Source organism: Desmodus rotundus, chromosome 2 (genome assembly GCF_022682495.2).
Source record: "Desmodus rotundus isolate HL8 chromosome 2, HLdesRot8A.1, whole genome shotgun sequence".
NCBI classification, from domain to species: domain Eukaryota; kingdom Metazoa; phylum Chordata; class Mammalia; order Chiroptera; family Phyllostomidae; genus Desmodus; species Desmodus rotundus.
Genome location: NC_071388.1, coordinates 39241338 through 39261682, shown reverse-complemented (window position 1 = coordinate 39261682; position 20345 = coordinate 39241338). Strand labels below are relative to the sequence as shown.

At 33.8% G+C, this 20345-nt stretch overlaps 1 protein-coding gene across 1 annotated transcript in view; it reads right to left on the bottom strand.

Annotated features, from left to right (window-relative positions):
• MFN1 (mitofusin 1) overlaps positions 1–20345 on the bottom strand; it is a 32837-nt gene that overhangs the window by 6778 nt on the left and 5714 nt on the right. Inside the window, exons 5-16 of the mRNA XM_053918111.1 lie at positions 19669–19793; positions 17608–17716; positions 16113–16220; positions 13089–13242; positions 12903–12970; positions 6510–6631; positions 4882–5008; positions 4604–4708; positions 4212–4314; positions 3265–3494; positions 1466–1618; positions 255–451 (exon numbers count right to left, since the gene is read on the bottom strand). Of these exons, the coding sequence (XP_053774086.1) occupies positions 255–451; positions 1466–1618; positions 3265–3494; positions 4212–4314; positions 4604–4708; positions 4882–5008; positions 6510–6631; positions 12903–12970; positions 13089–13242; positions 16113–16220; positions 17608–17716; positions 19669–19793 (1601 nt within the window). The remainder of the gene's footprint in view (positions 1–254; positions 452–1465; positions 1619–3264; positions 3495–4211; positions 4315–4603; positions 4709–4881; positions 5009–6509; positions 6632–12902; positions 12971–13088; positions 13243–16112; positions 16221–17607; positions 17717–19668; positions 19794–20345) is intronic.

Below are 20345 nucleotides of genomic sequence, written 5' to 3'. Positions count from 1 at the left end.
CAGAACTCTTTAATTCAAATACAGCATATTATGCATTGACTTAACTGGAATTCCATATATTTCTACTAGATTAATGAAATTAATATTTGTGATATATAAAAAAAGACACTCAGTGGATCCAAGTACTTATTAGAATAAATGTTTTTTCACATTGTGATAACTGAACTACACTCTTATTTGTTCATTTTCTCCATGTATGTCACACTTCAATAAAACCCCGTTTTTAAGAGCTAAAGGTGAATTTTTCAACTTACTGTTGCACTTGATGGCTACAGTTTGCACTCGTGAAGCTAACAATCATCTGCAGTTTTTCAGTTGCATAGTTCACGAACTGCTGCTTAAAAGCTCTTTCTTTGGCTCGGTTGGTCCAGGTCAGCCTTTCATAAAGATATAAAGCTCCATACATACTTAATGAAACAGATACGAGTTTCCAGCCTACAGTTTTCCAAATCTGCAAGATAAATTTACAGCTCACTTTGAGAAAGAAAAACACTTCTGGGGAGACTGTACTACATACAGGTCTTTGAGTCAAATTCATTTTTAAAAAATACATATTCCTGTCTAGAGAATCTGAAGTTATCAGAAAACAAATAAGCTGGAAGGGGGAGTAGCACATAAATATCAGACAAGAAGTTTTTAACCTGCCAGACATTTGGTAAGTTGATTCAATGTATCTCAAACAAGGAGATTAATTTCTTTTAGGTCAGAGGTTTCAAATAGCAAACTATGTAAACGTATGCTGTTGATGATATTAAATTTTTTTAACATAAGAACTACTACTGAAAAGTAGTCTTTAATACTTTAAAGGCAGGTAGATCCCTTTGGTATTCAAAGATCAGATGAGGACTCTGGGTCATTCTGGTTACTCCATGTACAAATATCACTTCTTTGTGTGCAGTGATAGGAAGATAGTTGGAAAGCATTGTTTTAAGGACCATCTAGTTGGTGATATTTCTTTTCTAAAGATGTATTTTTAAAAAATTTATATTATGGTAATAATTTCACTATATATATCAATCATTATGCTGTATGCCTAAATACAGTGTTATATATCAGTATTTTTTCAATTTAAAAATATTAAAAAATTTTTAGACAAGACTTGTGAAACTCTTCTTAATTCACTAATTCTTTTTTAAAATTTTATTTACTGATTGATTTTAGAAGGAGAGGGAGGGAGACAGAGAGAGAGAAACACCCATTTGTTGTTCTACTTATTGATGCATTCATTGTTTGATTCCTGTACGTGTCCTGATTGGGGATTGAACACACAACCTTATTGTATTGAGACAATGTTGTGATCAACTGAGCTACCCCACCAGGGCTTAATTCACTAATTTTAACCTACAACTTTTCATGACATTTTATAGGCCTGGGATATAGAAGTAAATACACATTTCTCTTTGTGATCTAGTGAACAGCTCTGAAAATTACAATCCTCACTATAATAAAAAGTCCTGTTTCTTACCACTCCTCCAACAACGATGATGCCCACAGATGTTCTGGATGTAAGAGAAGCTAACCCTGTTATTAAGGTAACCATGAATTCTTCTTGTGATGCATTATCTGGCGTTGCCGGATTATTAGGAGCAGTGGGAGTAGAAGCTAAAGATCTGGGGAGCTAATAACAAGGTAAAAAGAATGATCACAATTAAATAACTACAAATGAAATAAAATTTATAAAATTCTATTGCATTTGTTTTAAAATTATAGTAGTAAATCAATGACAAGAGCAATGCCAATTAATAAATTTATCATAAACACATGAAGAAAACAAAAATGGTCTGAAACTTATTTTCTATGACTTAGCTATCATAAAGAATAATGAATTTTCATAATATACAATGAATCTACCCATAATAGTAGGCCCTCAACTCTCAAGAAAAATTAAAACTGTATTTAAAAAAATTCTCACACCAGAAATACAACCCTTTAAAAAAATTGAACTTTAACATTAAACCTTTTATACTTAAAAATTCATCATAAGAAAATTAAAAGGTAAGCCACAGACTAGAAGGCCATATTTGGAAACCATATTATCTGATAAAGGACTTGTATCTCGAATATATAAAGAACTCCTATGAGTCACTAAGAAGCCAAATAACCCAATTAAAAATTGGGCAAATGATATGTACGGACATTTTATAAAGCAAAATACATGAATGGCTAAAAGTACATGAAGGGATGCTCAGAATCATTAGTTATCAGGGAAATATAACCAAACTATAATGAGATACCACTTCATCCCCACTAGGAATAAATAAGACTGATAATAACAAGTCTGGATGAGAATGATGAGAAACAGAAAACCTTAACACATTGCTGGTGGTCATGTAAAATACTGCATCCACTTTGGAAAACATTTTGGCAGTTCTTCAGAAAGTTACACATGGATTTGTCTATGGTCCAGCAATTTCAATACTAAGTATATGCCCCAGACAAGTATAAACAGACATCCACATAAAAACAGAACATGAGTGTTCATAACATCATTATTCGTAATAGCCAAAAAGTATAAACAGCTCAAATATTCATCAACTGATAGCTGGATAAATAAAATGTGTGACGTGTATAATGGAATGTAACTCAGCCATAAAAGGAATGAAGTACTGATATATGCTACAACATCTGTATACAATGATGAACCTTGAAAACATTTTGTTAAGTGAAAGAAGCCAGTCATGAAAGGCCACGTTTTTAAAAATTCCATTTACAGGAAACATCTAGAAAGGTCAAAAAGATAACTACTGACCAGCAGTAGGGCTGGAGATGGGAATGATGATTGACAGCAAAGGGCACAAGAGTTTCTTTTGGGGTAATACAACTGTTCTAAAACTGGACTGTGGTGATTCAAAACTATTCTCAAAAATTATTGAATTGATAAATTCAAAAAAGTTTCTTACACCCATATTAATTCCAGTTTATCTTAAGTCTGAAAACAAAAACTTTTAAGATGAGAATATGGAAAGTTTCGATTATGTAAGTAAAATGACCTGTAACAGTACAGAAGGAAAACTTTTCACTTGGTTTTCTGCTATGCATAGTATACCTAATACAGAAATGGCTCCGTGTGATAGGTATTAGTTCACAAACATGCAAATTCCACATAGCTCATCCCAGTAGAGAAAATCACATAAGCAAAACACAAAAGGAGAATCTCAAGTGGTGACAATCAAAGACACATGCCTGTGTAGGAGCAGAGCAATAAACACCTGATTTAAAAAAGACTACTCCAAACAATAAAAGCAAAATGGAAAAAATCTGTACCTGAAAGATAGGCTCAGATAATCCTAGAAGCACCCTCTGCGCATTTGTAGAGCCCAAGAAACGATGGACAAGGGAAGACCAGCCCAAGGAAAAACGAAATACAATATCCTCTTGAAAATCTGAACATAACTTGTGGCAATTTAGGTCATAGCTAAGATCAAATTTCTTGCAAGGAATCAGTGTATGTAGTTTATTCTGTATACCAGCTGGAAGCAATGGCTTTAAATTTTCTATAAAGAACAAAATTAGGACATTTATTTTAAAAAACAACAGTAAGTATGCGAGGGGGTGGGGGAAGATAAGGGAACTAAATAGTAATGGGAAAAATAAAGGAATTAAAAAAAAATCAGAAACAATAGTAAATAATGTTTTCATTTTATTTATTTTTTTAAGAGATTTTATTTATTCCCTGGCTGGTGTGGCCCAGTGGATTGAGCACCAGACTGTGAACCAAAGGGTCACCGGCTCAATTACCAGTCAGGGCACATGCCTGGGTTGGGGTCTGGGTCCCCAGTGCGGGGGTGTGTGAAAGGCAACTACACATTGATGTTTCTCTTCCTCTCTTTCTGCCTCCCTTCCCCTCCTGGATATTTTATTTATTTTTAGAGTAGGGAAGGGAGGGAGAAAGAGAGGAAGAGAAACATCAATATTAAAAAAAAAGATTTTATTTATTTTTAGAGGAGAAGGGAGGGAGAAAGAGAGGAAAAGAAACATCACTGTGTGGTTGCCTCTCACACACCCCCTACTGGGGACCCAGTCCGCAACCCAGGCATGTGCCCTGACTGGTAATCGAACTGGCGACCCTTTGGTTCACAGGCCAGCACTCAATCCACTGAGCCACACCAGCCAGGGCTGTTTTACATTTCATTAAATATCTAAAGGAAAACATATCCTTTACCAACAAAATAAAGAAATACAACACATGAACTTGTGGACATAACTATTACCAATAATTTCTTGTTGCGATTGAAGCATTGAAGTGTTGACTTCACTGGTGCACCGATCAGCCAAATTTCTACCCATACCATCTTCTATGTGCTTATTTAATTCCTGGTAAAAACAGTAAATGTCCACATCATTTTTTTCCTCTAGAATATAGTTTTATAAAAACTTAAAAAATGAAGTATGTGTTAAAATGATCTTATTCTAAGAGAATAACTTTTTTATGTATTTTATATACAAAGTTATTTAAATTTATTACGACAGTACACAGGAAATGGTAACAGTTCAATTGTGTACTGATTGCCATGAAGACACTAAAATAGACAAACCAACACGTAATAGTATAGAATAAAGTGAGGGAACTATCTGAATAACTTTTAAGTACAACTTAACTTACATTTTTATATACTTTCAATACACTTGGAGTAGGATGGAACTCAGAACAAAATTCATCAACCAAAACAGAGAGTCGACAAATTTCATCTGTCATTGCACATGAAACCTGAAAATACAAAAAAATCTGACTAAACAAAACTAAACAAATTCATCAACCACTCAAAAATTCAAATTGAAAAAAACCCCAAAGTATTCCGTATAAGTGACAGGAATAACATTTTTAGCATTATGAAAAATATTTCTATTCTATTTTTTAACCACAGAGTTACTGTTACCCACCTTGTTTGCCACCTCTTCTGTAACCTCCCTGATTTTCTTCTTAACATCCAGTGTTAAAAGGTTCATCTGGTTTCGGATAAAGTCCAGTCTATCAATTTGGTCTTCCCTCTCTTCCATTGAATACACTCTATCATAGTATAAAAGTAATTAATATCCAGGGGATATTAAAGTCTCAAAGCAATTAAGCAAAGGCACTCAATTATGTACTAAACTATCTGTTAGCATGATAGAAGAAAAAAATCTTGCACTTCAATATTGAAAGGATTTAAATATTTCACTTACAAAAATTTTACAGACGACTGGATTTAAACTACTTTGTTTCTCTGCCCATGTGTCACCTGAATCCCACTAAAGGATTAATAAGAATTCTAGGCCTCCAAACACTTCATAGATATGAACAGAATTCAATACTGACTTTATTTAATAAACAAGGGCCAGCAAACCGGCCAACTCCGCAGCTGCTAGTTTCTGTTAGTTTTCTTGGAATGTAGCTGTGCTCATTCATGTACTCACTGCATAAATGCCTGTTTTTGCTCTAGAGTCGCAGAATTGAATAGTTGCAAAAGATAGTATGGCCCGCAAAGCCTAGAATATCTTCTATCTGGCCTTTATCATTCTAAGGTATTATGATTACATAAACCACCCGCAAATCACATCTTTTTGTGTCATGTTTAGTTCAATGTCCTATGTTTTTAAAAATTAATAAGGTCAATCCAGCAGACCAAATACTCATTATATAGAAATAATGTATGGAGCCTGAAATCAGATTCTAGGGTATCACCCTTTTGATATATAAGCTGGAAATTCTCTAATTTTTAAGATAATACATTCCTAGAAATGTGTTAAAATTAGGCACTAAACTTGTTCCCAGCAATATCGGATACATTTAAAATTCCAATTGTATGTCATCTTATACTTTTGTGCTTTATACCTTTCTTTTGATTGGCTTAAGCTCACTAAAGGTTCAATTGAGGCTTAACATCATTATATTTGTCACATCAAATACCATCCTGATCATTTCGAGTGTATCGAAGTTGTAACAACTACACCTTTTCTTTGATGGTGTTGTCATTTTCAAGTATTCATTTTCATTTTTATAAAGTAATACATGGAATAAAAATAGTGCAATACAGTATGACATATATGGTAATGCTTACCAAACTGATTTTCTGGCTGGCAGGTAATATCACCTTGTTTGTGTGCCAACTGATAAAAAACCACCACTGGCATAAAAGAGTGATTTCAAGGGATCAATGTATGAATATATGAGTGACAGGTCATGTATTGAATGTAAAAAAGAGGGTCCTCTATTTCGACTTCTTCTAGAAATTTAGCTGGAAAAACACCTCTTCCACTGCTGTAAGATATTTTAAAGCCACTAAACATTTTAAAACCACAACTCATATACAAGAATACTGAGATGCAGGGAATGCAAATCATGTGTACAATAAATAAATAAATATTTACAGTTTCAAATATTTAAAAATGTTCAAGTAGACACTAGCTAAACCCAGAAGTGTTATTTCAATAGGAAAGTATTCATAATGTAACTAATTAAATTTTTAGCTTAAGGAATTCATATTGACATAAAAACTTACATTTTTATTTTGCAATAAATGCATTCATACCTTTTCTCTGCTGCTGCCACGTTTATTGAATCCATTATGTCTTGCACAGTATCTAGTATCTGTTTAGCTCTGATAGTGTGCTGTTCAAACTTTGTTTTCACTGCTGACTGCGAGATACACTCCTGCGAGGGGCCGAAGCCATGACACATTACTGTAATTCCATCCCAACATTTTTAGGAATTTTAACACAAAAACTTGCTGTTTATAACTTTAACCAAAACAGAAATTAGAATACAAAATAAAGGCATGATAAATACAACTTAAAATTACAAAGGTTAAAAAAATTACAAAGATTCAAAAGTAAAAAGGGCTTTCAAACAGCAAGTTCAAATCTTTGTGTAATTTTACACAGTAATGTGCAATGGTTTTTATATTACTTTTTGAAAGTAAATAACCAAGTACTATTTTTTCAATGTTAAAAAAGGTTTCTCTTCTAGAATTACTAATTTTATTTATATCACCTTTAATCTACTTTTAGTCTAAATTTTTCTCATACTTGCAATAGATAGCCTAATAAAGTTCTTGAGTTATAAACTCAAATTCTACAATGTTAAAAAAACTAGTTGAATGCTGGGATTCACAAGTTATTAAAAAGGACTTTTGCAGATTAAAACTTGAACAATTTGAAAAATACCCTTTAACAAACAACCTAAGTAATACTTTAAATTGTTTATAGAATAAGTCTACAACTATTTCAAAGGTAATTGTTATTATCATTGGTCTACAGTATGTGTACACAGGTCCCGATTATGCCCTACCATTCGTTTTACCTTCAAGCTCATGCAGCTCATAACCTGTTAACAGTTGTACAAATCAGAGTTTGATGACCAGTGTTTTCTTAAATAGAATATTTCAGTATCACGTATAATGATGGATGTTTATTTTGTGAAATTTTAGTTTCAATTTTAATATATGTGCATACTAGTTATCTACAATATTTATGGTGATTCATCATTGCATGTTTGAAAAATCATTAAAACCAGCCTTTCACGTTTACTTCATAGAAAGTCAAACTCTGTACTGACATAACACTTGAAAACAACTACAAGTGTTTACAGAATAATACTATCTGATCTCTGAACAATCAAGAAATGTTCAACCAGGTCACAACATCAGTAAGTGTAATAGGTGTTTTGTAGGATGCCATGTTTATTTCTGTGGTGAGTTATTAAAAATTAGGGATACACCCCAACTTCAATATTTCTCTGAATTTAATGTTTTGAACTAGTTATATATGTAACTTTTTGTACTAGATATACAAAGGTGGACATCCCCCAAAACAGACTATATTTATAAAAAATTGTGCATTTATTTGTACATGTGTAAACTTCAGTCACCTTCAAAGCAATCTCCATTTGATGCAATACACCTATCAAAACATTTTTTCCACTGCTCAAAACAGTTTTTGAACTAGTCGATTTTGATGCCTTTTAGTGCTTCTGCTGTTTTTTATTTCACCTTTCCCACATTAGCAAAACATTTCCCTTTGAGGATTTTCTTTATCCAGGGAAACAGGATCACTTGGGGGCGAGAATGGGCGAATAGGGAGGGTGGGGCACGGGGGTCATGCTGGTTTTTGGTCAAAAACTGCTGAACACTCAGCACAGTGTGGGCAGGTGCGCTTGCAAGTTATACATCATGAAATGGGCAAACACACGGAGTCTTCATTAAAAAATTCACTGAAGCGGAATGCAGCCTCTCACAACAACATTAGCCAGTAGACTGACACAGATAGGCTCCTGGAACACTAACCTAGCAGAGGAAGCCTGTACTACAAAGGGCATGCCCTCCAGAAGAGAGTTCCAGAGTTTGGGGGGGGGGGTCACCCCTTGTATGTAACTAGTACAAAACTGTAGTCATTACTTCGAGTTTTTACTATTCTTCATTAAAATAAATAATTTTCAAGATTTAAAGGGTATTTACTTAATACTCTAGTCCTACACACAGGGTGGGGCAAAAGTAGGTTTACAGTTGTGGGTACATGAAACAGCTTATTTTTTATTTGTTAATTATTGTATTATTTTCTGTATGAATAACTGTAAACCTACTTTTGCCACACCCCGTATATTATCTTGAAATCAGTGCGTTACATTCATTCAATGTACTATTTACAAACTAGTTTAGCTTTCAGGTCTCTAAAATGGTTATTTGTTCACTTCACGAAGAGAAGACTTAAAATGTCTTTTGCCATTTTAGCTGTCCTCTTCAGGATTTGAGGTATAAAATACAAAGCAAAAATCCTTTCTTTAACTACAAGCACATAAGGGTAATTCATTTAGTCAACAGTTTATAAAGCTTTAACTCAGAGACCAATTCCTTTCTTCCACTGCAGGGCCTCACTTCTGCTGATGGGTAAGCTCCTTGGTACATCACTCCCTATCACTAATCATGAGGGTATTGGTGGTACAAGTTACAGCATTCCTGCTCAGTACGTGCCAAAGTAAAAACCACTAATGATTAAACAATACTAAACTTTTAAAGTATAAACTTATTTTTTAACAAATAAAACTTATGTTTTACTTTAAATACTGTCTCATTAATTGCCAAATTAACTTCCACAAAAATTATCAAGAAGCATTAAAATATTTTTAAAACAAAAAAAAGGTTAAAAAAATTTTATATTCCTCGATGAAGCAGATCTAGATATCAGCAATGAAGTCTTCAATTTGTAGATAACAGCACAGTATTAGAGCTAGACTAGACAGGAAAGAAAATATCTCCAAAAGTTATTAGGCAATATAAAAGTCATTGATTCAAAATATACAATGAAGAAGAAGTATAAAGAAGAAAACAGGTAATCTTCCTCAAATTAAAACACCATCCCACAATGGTGTTCCCACTGATCAGAAAAATAGAGTCAACCTGCAAAAGAAATACTCTACTGAATTATTGCTCAGAACCCTTAATAGACTAATATGCTTTGGATCTCCATGGGGAATATATTTATCAGAAACTACTTTTCCAAGAAGTTTAATATATTACATCAAACCAACTAAATTCCATCTCATTAAGGTATCCATGAGGCTGTTTTATAACTTACTAAAGATTCAGAACCAAAACAATAATCGTATTTCAATTAAGATAGTTTTCAGATTGTCTAATAACATTTAAAGAAGCCAGTTGGTAAGCAATTGTACGTAATTACACCAATAAATATTAATATTTATATATAACGAAAACATAAAATGAACTTGTCAAGACACCTTGACAATAGACCCCAAACACTCAATAACATACTACTCACCACTCTCAACTTATTATTTTGAAGCACTATTTTTTTAAATAACAAGAAAGTAATAGAAAGAACACCAATGTAATATGTCTTTCAAGTAAATATACCAAATGTTAACATTCAACCTCATTTGTTTACCTTCCTTCTCTGGGTATATGTATATAGAGAGATATTCATATATTCCTGTTGTGTGTATATAACCACACACACATATTCCTGCTGGACAATTTGATAGTTCATTGCAGCCACCACACCTTACTACTAAACATGCAGATTCATGAAACAATTATTATATTTAGAGCATTTATCACTGGGACAATACTATTAACCTAACATAGGAGTCCATTTTCAAATTTTAGCAGTTCTCCCAGAAATTTGGTTTATGACAAATTCATTGACATTTTACAGAAGAGTTATTTTATATATTTTTTCCATCACACAACCAAAATTACTAAAAGGTAATGGCCAAAGAACTGACCAGAGAGACTTAGATTTCTCAAAGGCCTTTAGAATATACACCTGTTTAAATACAGGTAGAAAACAGAAAGAAAATGTATTAATGGAATTAATGTTGATTTTGATTAATTTTACTTGATTTAATTTCTAAGCTTTATTTAATTTGGTACTTTGTTTGTTCATTAATATTTAGCTCCCTTGAACCAAATGAATCTCAAAGAAATCCATTGCAAAAATCCGACTGATAAAATGATGAATTTTGCAGGTTGTTTTGCCACAAAAATAATTAAAATTACAAAAAAAAGAGAGTTCTAAAAACAATGACAAAATGTGTATAAAGGCCATATTCTGTAATAGGTCTTTAATACAAAGAAAACAAGAAATTAATACATGGAAGTTGGATAAAAAGAATTAAAACATATGAATTTTAGCTCCTGTATTAAATAGGATATTCCAAAAACTATAATTAAAAATAAGCAATGAAGCCTAAACTGAATTATGAAACCCGTGGAATATGTCCAAAGCTACACTTACAAATTCATGGCCTTAAATTTTTTTCCTAAAAAACAAAAAGCAGAATGCACTTTCCACTGAAGACTGAAGACTGTATTTCTCCAGCTGGAGCTGAAACACTGAAGATACGTCTGGGAGCAGGCCAGCGTGGACTACTAACTGCTTAGCTGAAGAGGGTCCTGGTCCCGGGGCCACAGGGCCCTGGGCAGCCTCACTGCTGTGCTGTTTTGCCGGCTACACTGTAGCACTGTTGAGCTGTACCGCAGCAGTGCTGTTTTCACAGCCATGCTGTATTACCACTGAACTGTTTGCACTACATAAAGTTTCCTTCTTCAAAAACAAAAACTTGAAAAAAGAAGAAAAAGCAAAAAACAATGACACTTAAAATGTTTGGACACCCAGAAAAAATTTTTGGCCCACCTTATTAATTCTTTAGATAAATTCAAGTAATTTCTATTTGATTCCATTTTGGACCTATAAGTTTCAATTACATGTTTCAAATTCTAAATCCTGACATTCTCCATGAGTTTACTTAAAAGCTCCTGCTCATAAGCAGTTTCTTTCCATATATAATTTTTAATGTCCAAACATACTTTTACAATAAAAAATAAACTGCTAATTTTCTCCTACAAACATTAAAAAGAATAGTTCCTAGGTCTGCCTGATTATTGCAATCAGTTGGAAAGCTTTGAAAATATACAGGTTCCTAGGTCCATCCTAGCCCCTCTGGATCAGACTCCAGAACAGGCCAGGAACCTGCCTATCTCTAAAGCACCTCATGCAATTCAGCCAGGTTTGGGAAGCAGTGCTCCACACTCCACAGTACATCTTTTGTTCTTCTCATCCCCACCTCTTCCAGGAGCCATTCTGGGGAAGCAAAACTGTACCACGAACCAGTATATAAGTGTATAACAGAACAGTATATGATTTGGTAGGAGAAGCCAATGAGAAACAGGGAAGAGATGGGAAGAAGGAAAGGAAGGTCAATAAATAAGGAAAGACAAGGGAAACAGAATAGATCCTCTCCCAAGTATTTTCCCCATGGATAAAATAACTGGTAAGAGTGAGGGGAGCACTAAATCTCTTGTGAAAGCAAAAGAGGAAGAAAATAAACAGACAACAATGATCTTCTGGTAACCGAGACTTCATGTATCCTATAGTCTGAGAGGACATCTGCTGATATCCCAGGGGGTCTCCAAACAATTAGAGAGATCTTACCTTAACAGCTGGTAGTGGGTTTTCTTTCTTAAGTTCCTTTTCTTCATCTACCTGAATAATCTTTCTATCTCTTACCAAATTAAAGATTAGGGACAGTGAGCAAATATTTAATTCTGCCTAGTACATTCAACATTCATGCTCTTACTATTAAGGCCATTACTGCTTATAAGGAAGAATAATTACAGGTGAAGTTTTTTCAGTTCTGAAGTCTGTGTTCATTCATGGGCAAGGATATACAATCTAAGCAGAGCTAGACTAAACAGGGCTAAATAAGAGTTTAGATGTCTTTAACATTTAAAGAACTTTTCAATCAAATGCAGGATAAGTCTTAATATCTCTGAATAAAACACCGACACCAAGGCACAGAGAAGTATCCTCCCGCCTCCATGCTGCAAACACATTAGCCATACATGCGCCTCAGTAATTTCTACCAGATTCCTGAAGTACAGTACTTGTATCTTAATTATTTTTGTATTCATTCATGTGTTCAGGACATTTGGTATAAAACATGGAAAATTAACAGGTGACAACACAGTTTAGAGATGTAATAAACTTTCATCAAATACCATCAACTATGTTCTGTATCTCCCTATAAATATAGGGTACAAAGGAAAAAAAGATGATCTTCACTCTGCTCTATTACCCATTCCAACAGCAACTGCATTTGTTTAGTCTTACCCCAAATTACTCAATATAGAGAAGTTCCCTCAATGCACGACACATGGAATATTAGAAAGTAGCTTTCTACTTTCTAAGAAAAAAGAATAAGAAAGAAATTAAAATCTTTAATTCTCAAATCTTATGTTATGGATCATCCATTTTGCAGGGACTTCCATTCTTCAGACTTTCCTCGTTTCACTTGCTATGTAACTCTACTAAATAACAGTAAGGTTACTGACAAAGACAAATAGTGAAAATCACTCTCCATCCAATGCCAGGGTTTTATATTAACCATACATTCACATAATTCCTACCTCAAAGATTTGTTCAAAATTCTGAAATTCTTGTAGTCTTGCTCGAAATCCTTCAGCAAGTGCCCCACCTGTAACATTTAGGTGAAGAGTTAAAAACCTAGTATATATAGTAAGATAGGGTTTCTGGCACGCCATTTTTATAATCTATACTTGTATTTCAAAAGGAACTCTCTGATGAATACCTACCACCTTCTGGCATCCCCCGTGCTCTGTGCATTCTAGCATTGAGAACCTCCTTTGCGGAAACAAAGAAAATACGATTCCGTGCTTCTAAAGGACCCACAACTTTGAGCTCCTCCACCAAAAAATGTTGGCATCTTTCTGTGTGCTGTCTGCGTACCTAGAGCAAAACAGGGTATTAAAAGAATTGTTAAGAATTAAACAAATATAATTACAACTGACAGCTACAAACCTAAACTCCACTTAAGAGTGATACCATAGTAATAGTTCCCATATACTTAACAAACTCTAATTGTAATTCTAATAAAGTGTGATGCTTGCTGACAGGATATTTCTCTCTGTTAACTTAAAGTAACGATTCTTCCTTTGAACATTTAAAATTCTGATGGCCCATCAAATATCACACAGCCATTATAAAACATATTGTAGACAAATATTAGTACTTCATGGCATGGGAAGATGTTCCTAGTTCTGTACTAAGGATGTGCATGATTATACAACAAGGAAACGAAGAGTGTATATGTGTATTTATGTAACTTAACAGGTGGCATGCAGGCCAACACCTACAAAAATGGGTGGCATTTTTATTTCTTCCTTGTGCGTTTTGTATTTTCCAAATTTTCCACAATGAAGTTATTAACACCTTTGAAACCAGGAAATAAGTGCTACAATAAATTAGCTACAATGAGGCAATTTTTACTTCGAAGTCAGGACATAAATAGTGTATTTCCCTTCTTAATAATACTGGGAATTAAAATTGGGGAGAATGCATTAGCTGGCAAAAGAATTACAACGTTAGGTTTAAGATGAGCACTTGGGTATTAAAATTAGGACTAAGGGTTAGAACTAGTTAGGATTTGGTACTAGCTTTTAGCTATAATAAGAAATTTCTATGTTAATACTTATTAAAATTAATTATTTAAGTATATATTAAGTACTTAATACTTAATAAAATTATGCTACATTAGAATGGAGAAGAAACATTTGTGGGTCATATTTCCTAATTCTCTGATGAATAAATGAGATCCCAATTTCAAAGAGTATGATATTACAACAAGAGTTAATAATACCAGGATATAAAGCTTCATATAAAGCAAAATTCTAATTTTGGGTATGGGAGGAACAATGAAAGCAAACAATTGAACATGTGAACTATGATGGAACAAGGTGAATTTAATTTTTTATGCATTATATATTAAATAAATATACACTACTATCAAAATCAGAAAAAACAGTGCCAAGTAATTTAAATAAACATTATTTATACACAAAATGTTAAGATACTTTATTCTCTTTAAGGTCTTTTTTTAAGAAATGTTATTCTTTTTAAGTTATTTTTTTTAAAAAAAACCTCACCCGAGGATATGTTGACTAATTTTTAGAGAGGAATGGAAGGAAGGAAGAAGGGAGTGAGTGGGGTGTGGAGAGGGGAGAAAGAAGAGAGACAGGGAGAGAGAGAGGGAGGGAGAGAAACATCAATGTGAAAGAGAAATATTGATCGGCTGCCTCCTGTATGTGCCCAATGAAGATCGAACCCACAACCTAGGTATCTGCCCTGACCAGGGATCAAACTCACAACTTCTTGGTGTATGGGATGACACTCCAATCCACTGAACCATCAGGCCAGAGCTCTATTCTTTTTTAAAAGTTTCTAGCCCTGGCTGGTGTGGCTCAGTGGATTGGGTGTCATCCTGCAAATCGAAAGGTCGTCATTCGATTCCTGGTCAGGGCACATGCCTGGGTTGCAGGCCAGGTCCCTGTTTTGGGGCATGCAAGAGTCAACCAATAGATGTTTCTCTTGTATATCAATGTTTCTCTCTCCCTCTCTCACTCTCTGTTCCTCCCTCTCTAAAAATAAATAAATAAAAACAAAGTTTCTAAAACCACCAGCATGACAAAAATACCAAGTGTTGGTGAGGATGGATATAAACCACCTGGAACTGCCAAATCAGCTGGTGGGGAGTATAAAGTGGTATAAGCACTTTAGGAAACTCTTGGGCTGTGTTTACTAAAATGGCATATTCTTAACTTGTAATCCGGCAATTCTACTCTTGATATATATACTCATGGATTACTGATCTCTGCATTATTGACATTTTGAGTCAGGTAAATCTATGGTTTGGGGCGGGGGGGTTATTCTATAATTTAGGATGTTCATCATTATCTCCAGCCTCTACCCACTAGATGCCAGCTGCACATTCACCCAGCTGTGACAACAAAAATGTCTTCAGACATGGCCAAATATTCCAGGACGTCAAAACTGCCCAATCTCTCACACTGAGAACCACTGGTATATACCCAACAGAAATATATACCCATGTGTTTAAAAAAAAAAAAAGACATATATAAGAATGTGCACAGCACTATTATCCACAGTACTAAATACAAGTAATTTACCACATGCCCATCACTAGCAGAATGAATAAATCAATTGCAGTTAATCACAGGATGAAATACTATACAGCAGTGAGAATGCTCTTCAACACTACATAACAGTATGATTGCATATCACAAACAAGGTTGAAGAAAAGAAACCTAACACAAAAAAGTACATACAATATGGTTCTATTACAGAAAAAGTTAAACTGGAAAAATCAGTCACTTAAAAGTCCTAAGTGATTACTGTTGGGAGGAAGAGTAGAGGATGGAAAGGAGTTGCTCCTGGAGTGCTGGGAATGCTCTGCTTCTTGATCTGGATCCTGACAAAGTTGTGCTAAATTTGTAAAATTTAACGGAGCTGGATACTTATGATGTGTACACCTTTCTAGTATGTTATATTTCAATAAAAAAAAAAAGAAAACAAAGAAAAAGGGTTTCAAGATCTAAAATGGACAGTACTTTTATAACACAATTTTCCTTCAAAGTAGGTTAACACCTATATCAAATACTGACTCCAGATTTTCTACACTCATATGCTTTTCTCTAGTGAAAGAACAACTGGTTATGATGTGCTATATCACAGGAGTACAGTTTTCTCAGATTAACAATGTACATGACTATATTTCCAATATTAAGGGGGAAAACACTTACATCTTCCATATATTCTGGCTCTGATGCAGAGGCGTCCCAACGATTATTCAGAATGAAAATATTAGGCTTGGAAAGTCGCTCATTTACCTTGTGAAAAAATTGTTTTTCCTAGAAAACATCAAACAGCCAATAGTATGTTCACTTCTAAAATCTATTTTTATATTTTCATTTGTAATTGAGGTTTTCTTTTAATCTAAATTACGGAACCATTTAGACAACAATGATTAACACCCATTGATAAAGGATCCCAAAACACTATGAGCATTAAACTTTTCAAAGATGAGAAAATTGTAATACAAAAAAAGGAAAAGTAAAGATTTTCCTGCTCCTGCCGTAAGTCTTTTTCAGAATTCAATTTAACAAATATTTTATCTGGCTCTGCTACATGTAGGACATCAAAGTTACTACTGGTCAGGACAGTCTAAATTTTCACACAGCTACCTCAAATCTTTTTTAAAATTTAGATAAAGTAAAATAATAATGTAAGATTAGTGTACAACACATCATAATAAGCAACTGAGGAAGGTATGTGCCAAAGATACTGTAAATAAATGCTGGGACTAATCAAAGGAAAGAGACACCAGTATTTAGTTGAAATTATAAGGAGCTCCATTAAGAAGAAGGTGGTGATAAAGACGGACTTTTTGAAAAAATAAAAAGTTGGAAAGGGGAAGAATTATGGGCACAGGACAGCATAAAAAAGGCACCAAAGTTAGTTTATCCAACTCCCAATAGTTGTTATTCTAACACCAACTTTAAGCATTTATCTATCTTTTATACAATCAGGCTATAAACAACTGGCATTGTTGTCACGGCAGCAAGGTCTCGTGATGTAGACTGGGCCACTGGCCACCCTAATCAACATGACTATATTAAACACTAATCAACACTTCGACAAAACAGAGGTCTTGCTGCTAATACCTAGGATATATGGTGTTTGGCCATTTCTATGCTTTTGATGAATAACATTTTTTAAAAATTGTAGTATAGTTTTAAATATTAGATTATCTAAATATCTGGAAATTTTTTGGAATGAATCTGGCTCTAGAAAATTTGGGACAATCTTCTTAGTTTGATAGTAGTTTACAGTATACTCAAGTTAAGCAAAGGGAAGGGTTAACAAAACTCAAAATAGAAAAGCCTTGCCTGCCAGATGCGGGAGTGAGGTGGTGGTGTTATACTTTATTCAAGAGACTTAGTCAGTATTCTAACAATTCTGGTGCCCACTCCTTCTGAAACTGGCAAATAACCACGGGGAATGTCAACAACACACAGGTATCACACCCCGAACTCAAAGATTCAGTAGAAACTAGTGCCATCAAACCCTACATTCAACACCAGAATCAGCCTTTCCCGTCCCGTGGAAACACAAACCCCTTTGTTCACCCTTGATATTAGTTCTTTCTAATCCAATATTTGGATTTCTGTGGCTTTTCAGCATTAAAACAGACACTATTTCCTACCACTCAAAGATAATAATGTAATCAAATCCTACCGTGTTCATTAACGTTGATTCAGAGTTGGCAACCAAAACAAAAACATCAGCATCTAAGCAAAACTTATCAATCCAGCTATCCAGCTCTGTAGTGACATCTGTGCCTGGACTAATGGGAATAAAATAAAAATTATATAACATTTCTTTAAAAAAATTTGCATTGTAGACAGTTTTTAAAATTTTTATAAGTAGTTTAAACCCTAAAGGATACTTTCTACCAGTCATCCGCATGAAGTCTAGGAGATTTACATTACTTTCTCACCTATAAGAAAGCAGCTGTGGCAAGGTGACAGCCTGTGTTTTATATAATTCTACCTATTTACTCCACTGACGAGGAACTCCTAGAGTCTATCCAATTGACAACAGGTGCTAAAAAATAAAAAATTACCAAAGACAAATAACCTCATGGTTTTTAACAAAGCAAATAACAAAGTTGATAGTTCAATCTCTTAAATCTTTATGCTTTGGAAGGCTAAAAAATATGTAATAAAAAACAAACAAACTAGGCTAATGCGTAATCAAAAATGAAGGTGCTATCAGCTATGTCCAGTAGAGCTCAGAAAAGACTAAGTGCTTATAAGCGTAAGTCATGAAAATTAAGAGCCTCTGCTAGACATAAATTTAATATACAATCTATACAAACTATAGTGCAGCTATCAAACTGACAGGTTGACGGTGTCATGGATACATTCTAGCTATGAAATAAAGCAAAATTATTAGCTATTATTACTACATTTAAACCAAGTATTTTTATTTCACAAGCACGTTCTCATTCATTGAGCTAGTTCTGTTGATTACTTGAAACACTCTTCCAATTAAAAGGAATGCCGATCATCAAAAACAAAATGGGTTCCACAGAACACTGAAATTTTAAATGAAGAAACCAAAACGCATGAAATTTTTAAAAAATCATTTAACTACCTTTTTTGGTTAATGGCATTGCTTAACAGATATGCATTGTTATTTTACTAAGCATCACTTTAGTAGGATGATTTAAAGAACACATATAAATGCAGATTAATGAGAAAAGTTGGAAAAAAAATTCCAAGAGTACTTGATTAATTCTTGAACAATGAAGAGCTATATGAACTGTCCAGCGAAGTTATTTTGGGAAACTGGGTCTCAAGAATAAATTCATCACTAGTTTTAAAAATTAACTATTTAGAACTCTCTATCTATTGGGTTGGTCAAAAAGTTCATTTGTTTTTTTCCCCGTAAGATGGCTCTAGTAGCACTTAGTTATCTTTAACTTCATTTGAAACAATTCTGTTAGATTATATTGTGACAGCTGTCTTATCAGTATGCACTTAAAAAAAAAAAAACACACATCAAAATTGATGAATTTTGTGTAGGCATTTTAATATTGAAGAGGAAAGAAAATATGCAACATTTTTGGCATATTATGCTTTATTATTTCAAGAAAGGTAGAAACACAACTGACATGCAAAAAAAAGATTTGTGCAGTGTGTGGAGAAGGTGCTGTGACTGATCAAACATGTCAAAAGTGCTTTGCAAAGTTCTGTGCTGAAGACTTCTCACTGGATGATGCTCCATGGTTGGGCAGACCAGTTTAAGTTGACAGTGATCAAACTGAGACATTAATTTAGAACAATTTATGCTGTTCTATTGGTGAGAGATAGCCAACATACTCAAAATAGTCAAATCAATAATAAAGTTATTGGTGAAAATGAAGAATGTACCTTTTATTGTATGGAAAAAACCATACAGGCTTTTTAGCCTACTCAACAGTTACCTAGAATTAGACAGTCTCTAGGCCCAACCACTCACACAAGCTATGAAGTCAGAGTAGAGAATAAAGTAAGACAAGAGTGGCCATCCTTGAAATTTCTTATAATAGAATTAGACTGATAAATTGGTACTTTTATGATATCATTAAAATACAAAAACCAACACCTTATCTGTCCCTTAACAATCTAGAAAATGAGAACGAAGCAGCAACTGAACATTTAAAAGTTTTATGTACTACATGCTAAAGCAAGCAGCATTATTCTAATAAATACACCTTTACAAAAAGAAAACGCAATTCATATGTAACTTTACCTGTCTACTAAAACTAGGTCATCTCTCAAGAGGGCACATTTTGCCTTTGGCCAAAACACATGCACGAGAGAGCCAGCTTTCAAGTCTTTGTCCATATGCAAGGCATGGGCCAGCTGATTAACTGTCTAAAGTGGGAGGGAAAGAAAAAGCAAAACACTTACTTACAATAAATTGCAATAAAAATTAAAAATACTATGATTTGACACAACATTTATTTTTTGCAAACATGCACAAAAAGCAGAACTTTAAATAATCTGAAATAAAACCTTCTGAGCAATCTTGAGAAACCTGAGTTTTAAGATTACCAAACAGAAAAAATAAACTAATACCCTTAAAAACAATTTACTCATACCATTCTGCAAAAATTATCAGAGCTGTAAACATTCTAAACACCCCTCAAAGTGGAACTTTGGCAATGGAATCCTATGCAACCTCTGAAATTGACATTGTATGTAGAAAAAGAAATGTATAATGTATCAAGAGAAAAAAAAGCAACACCAGAAACAGCACATGATATAAAGCCATTCTTTGATTTAAATACAGAGAAACACAAAGGGTTTCCATTGGTTTTGGGAAGTGTGTGAGTTTGGTTTGGAGTTTTTCTTTTTGTCTGTTGTACTTTCTCACTAATAAAATGAATGCATTTTGCTTAGTGATAACAGGGAATAGTAGAAATA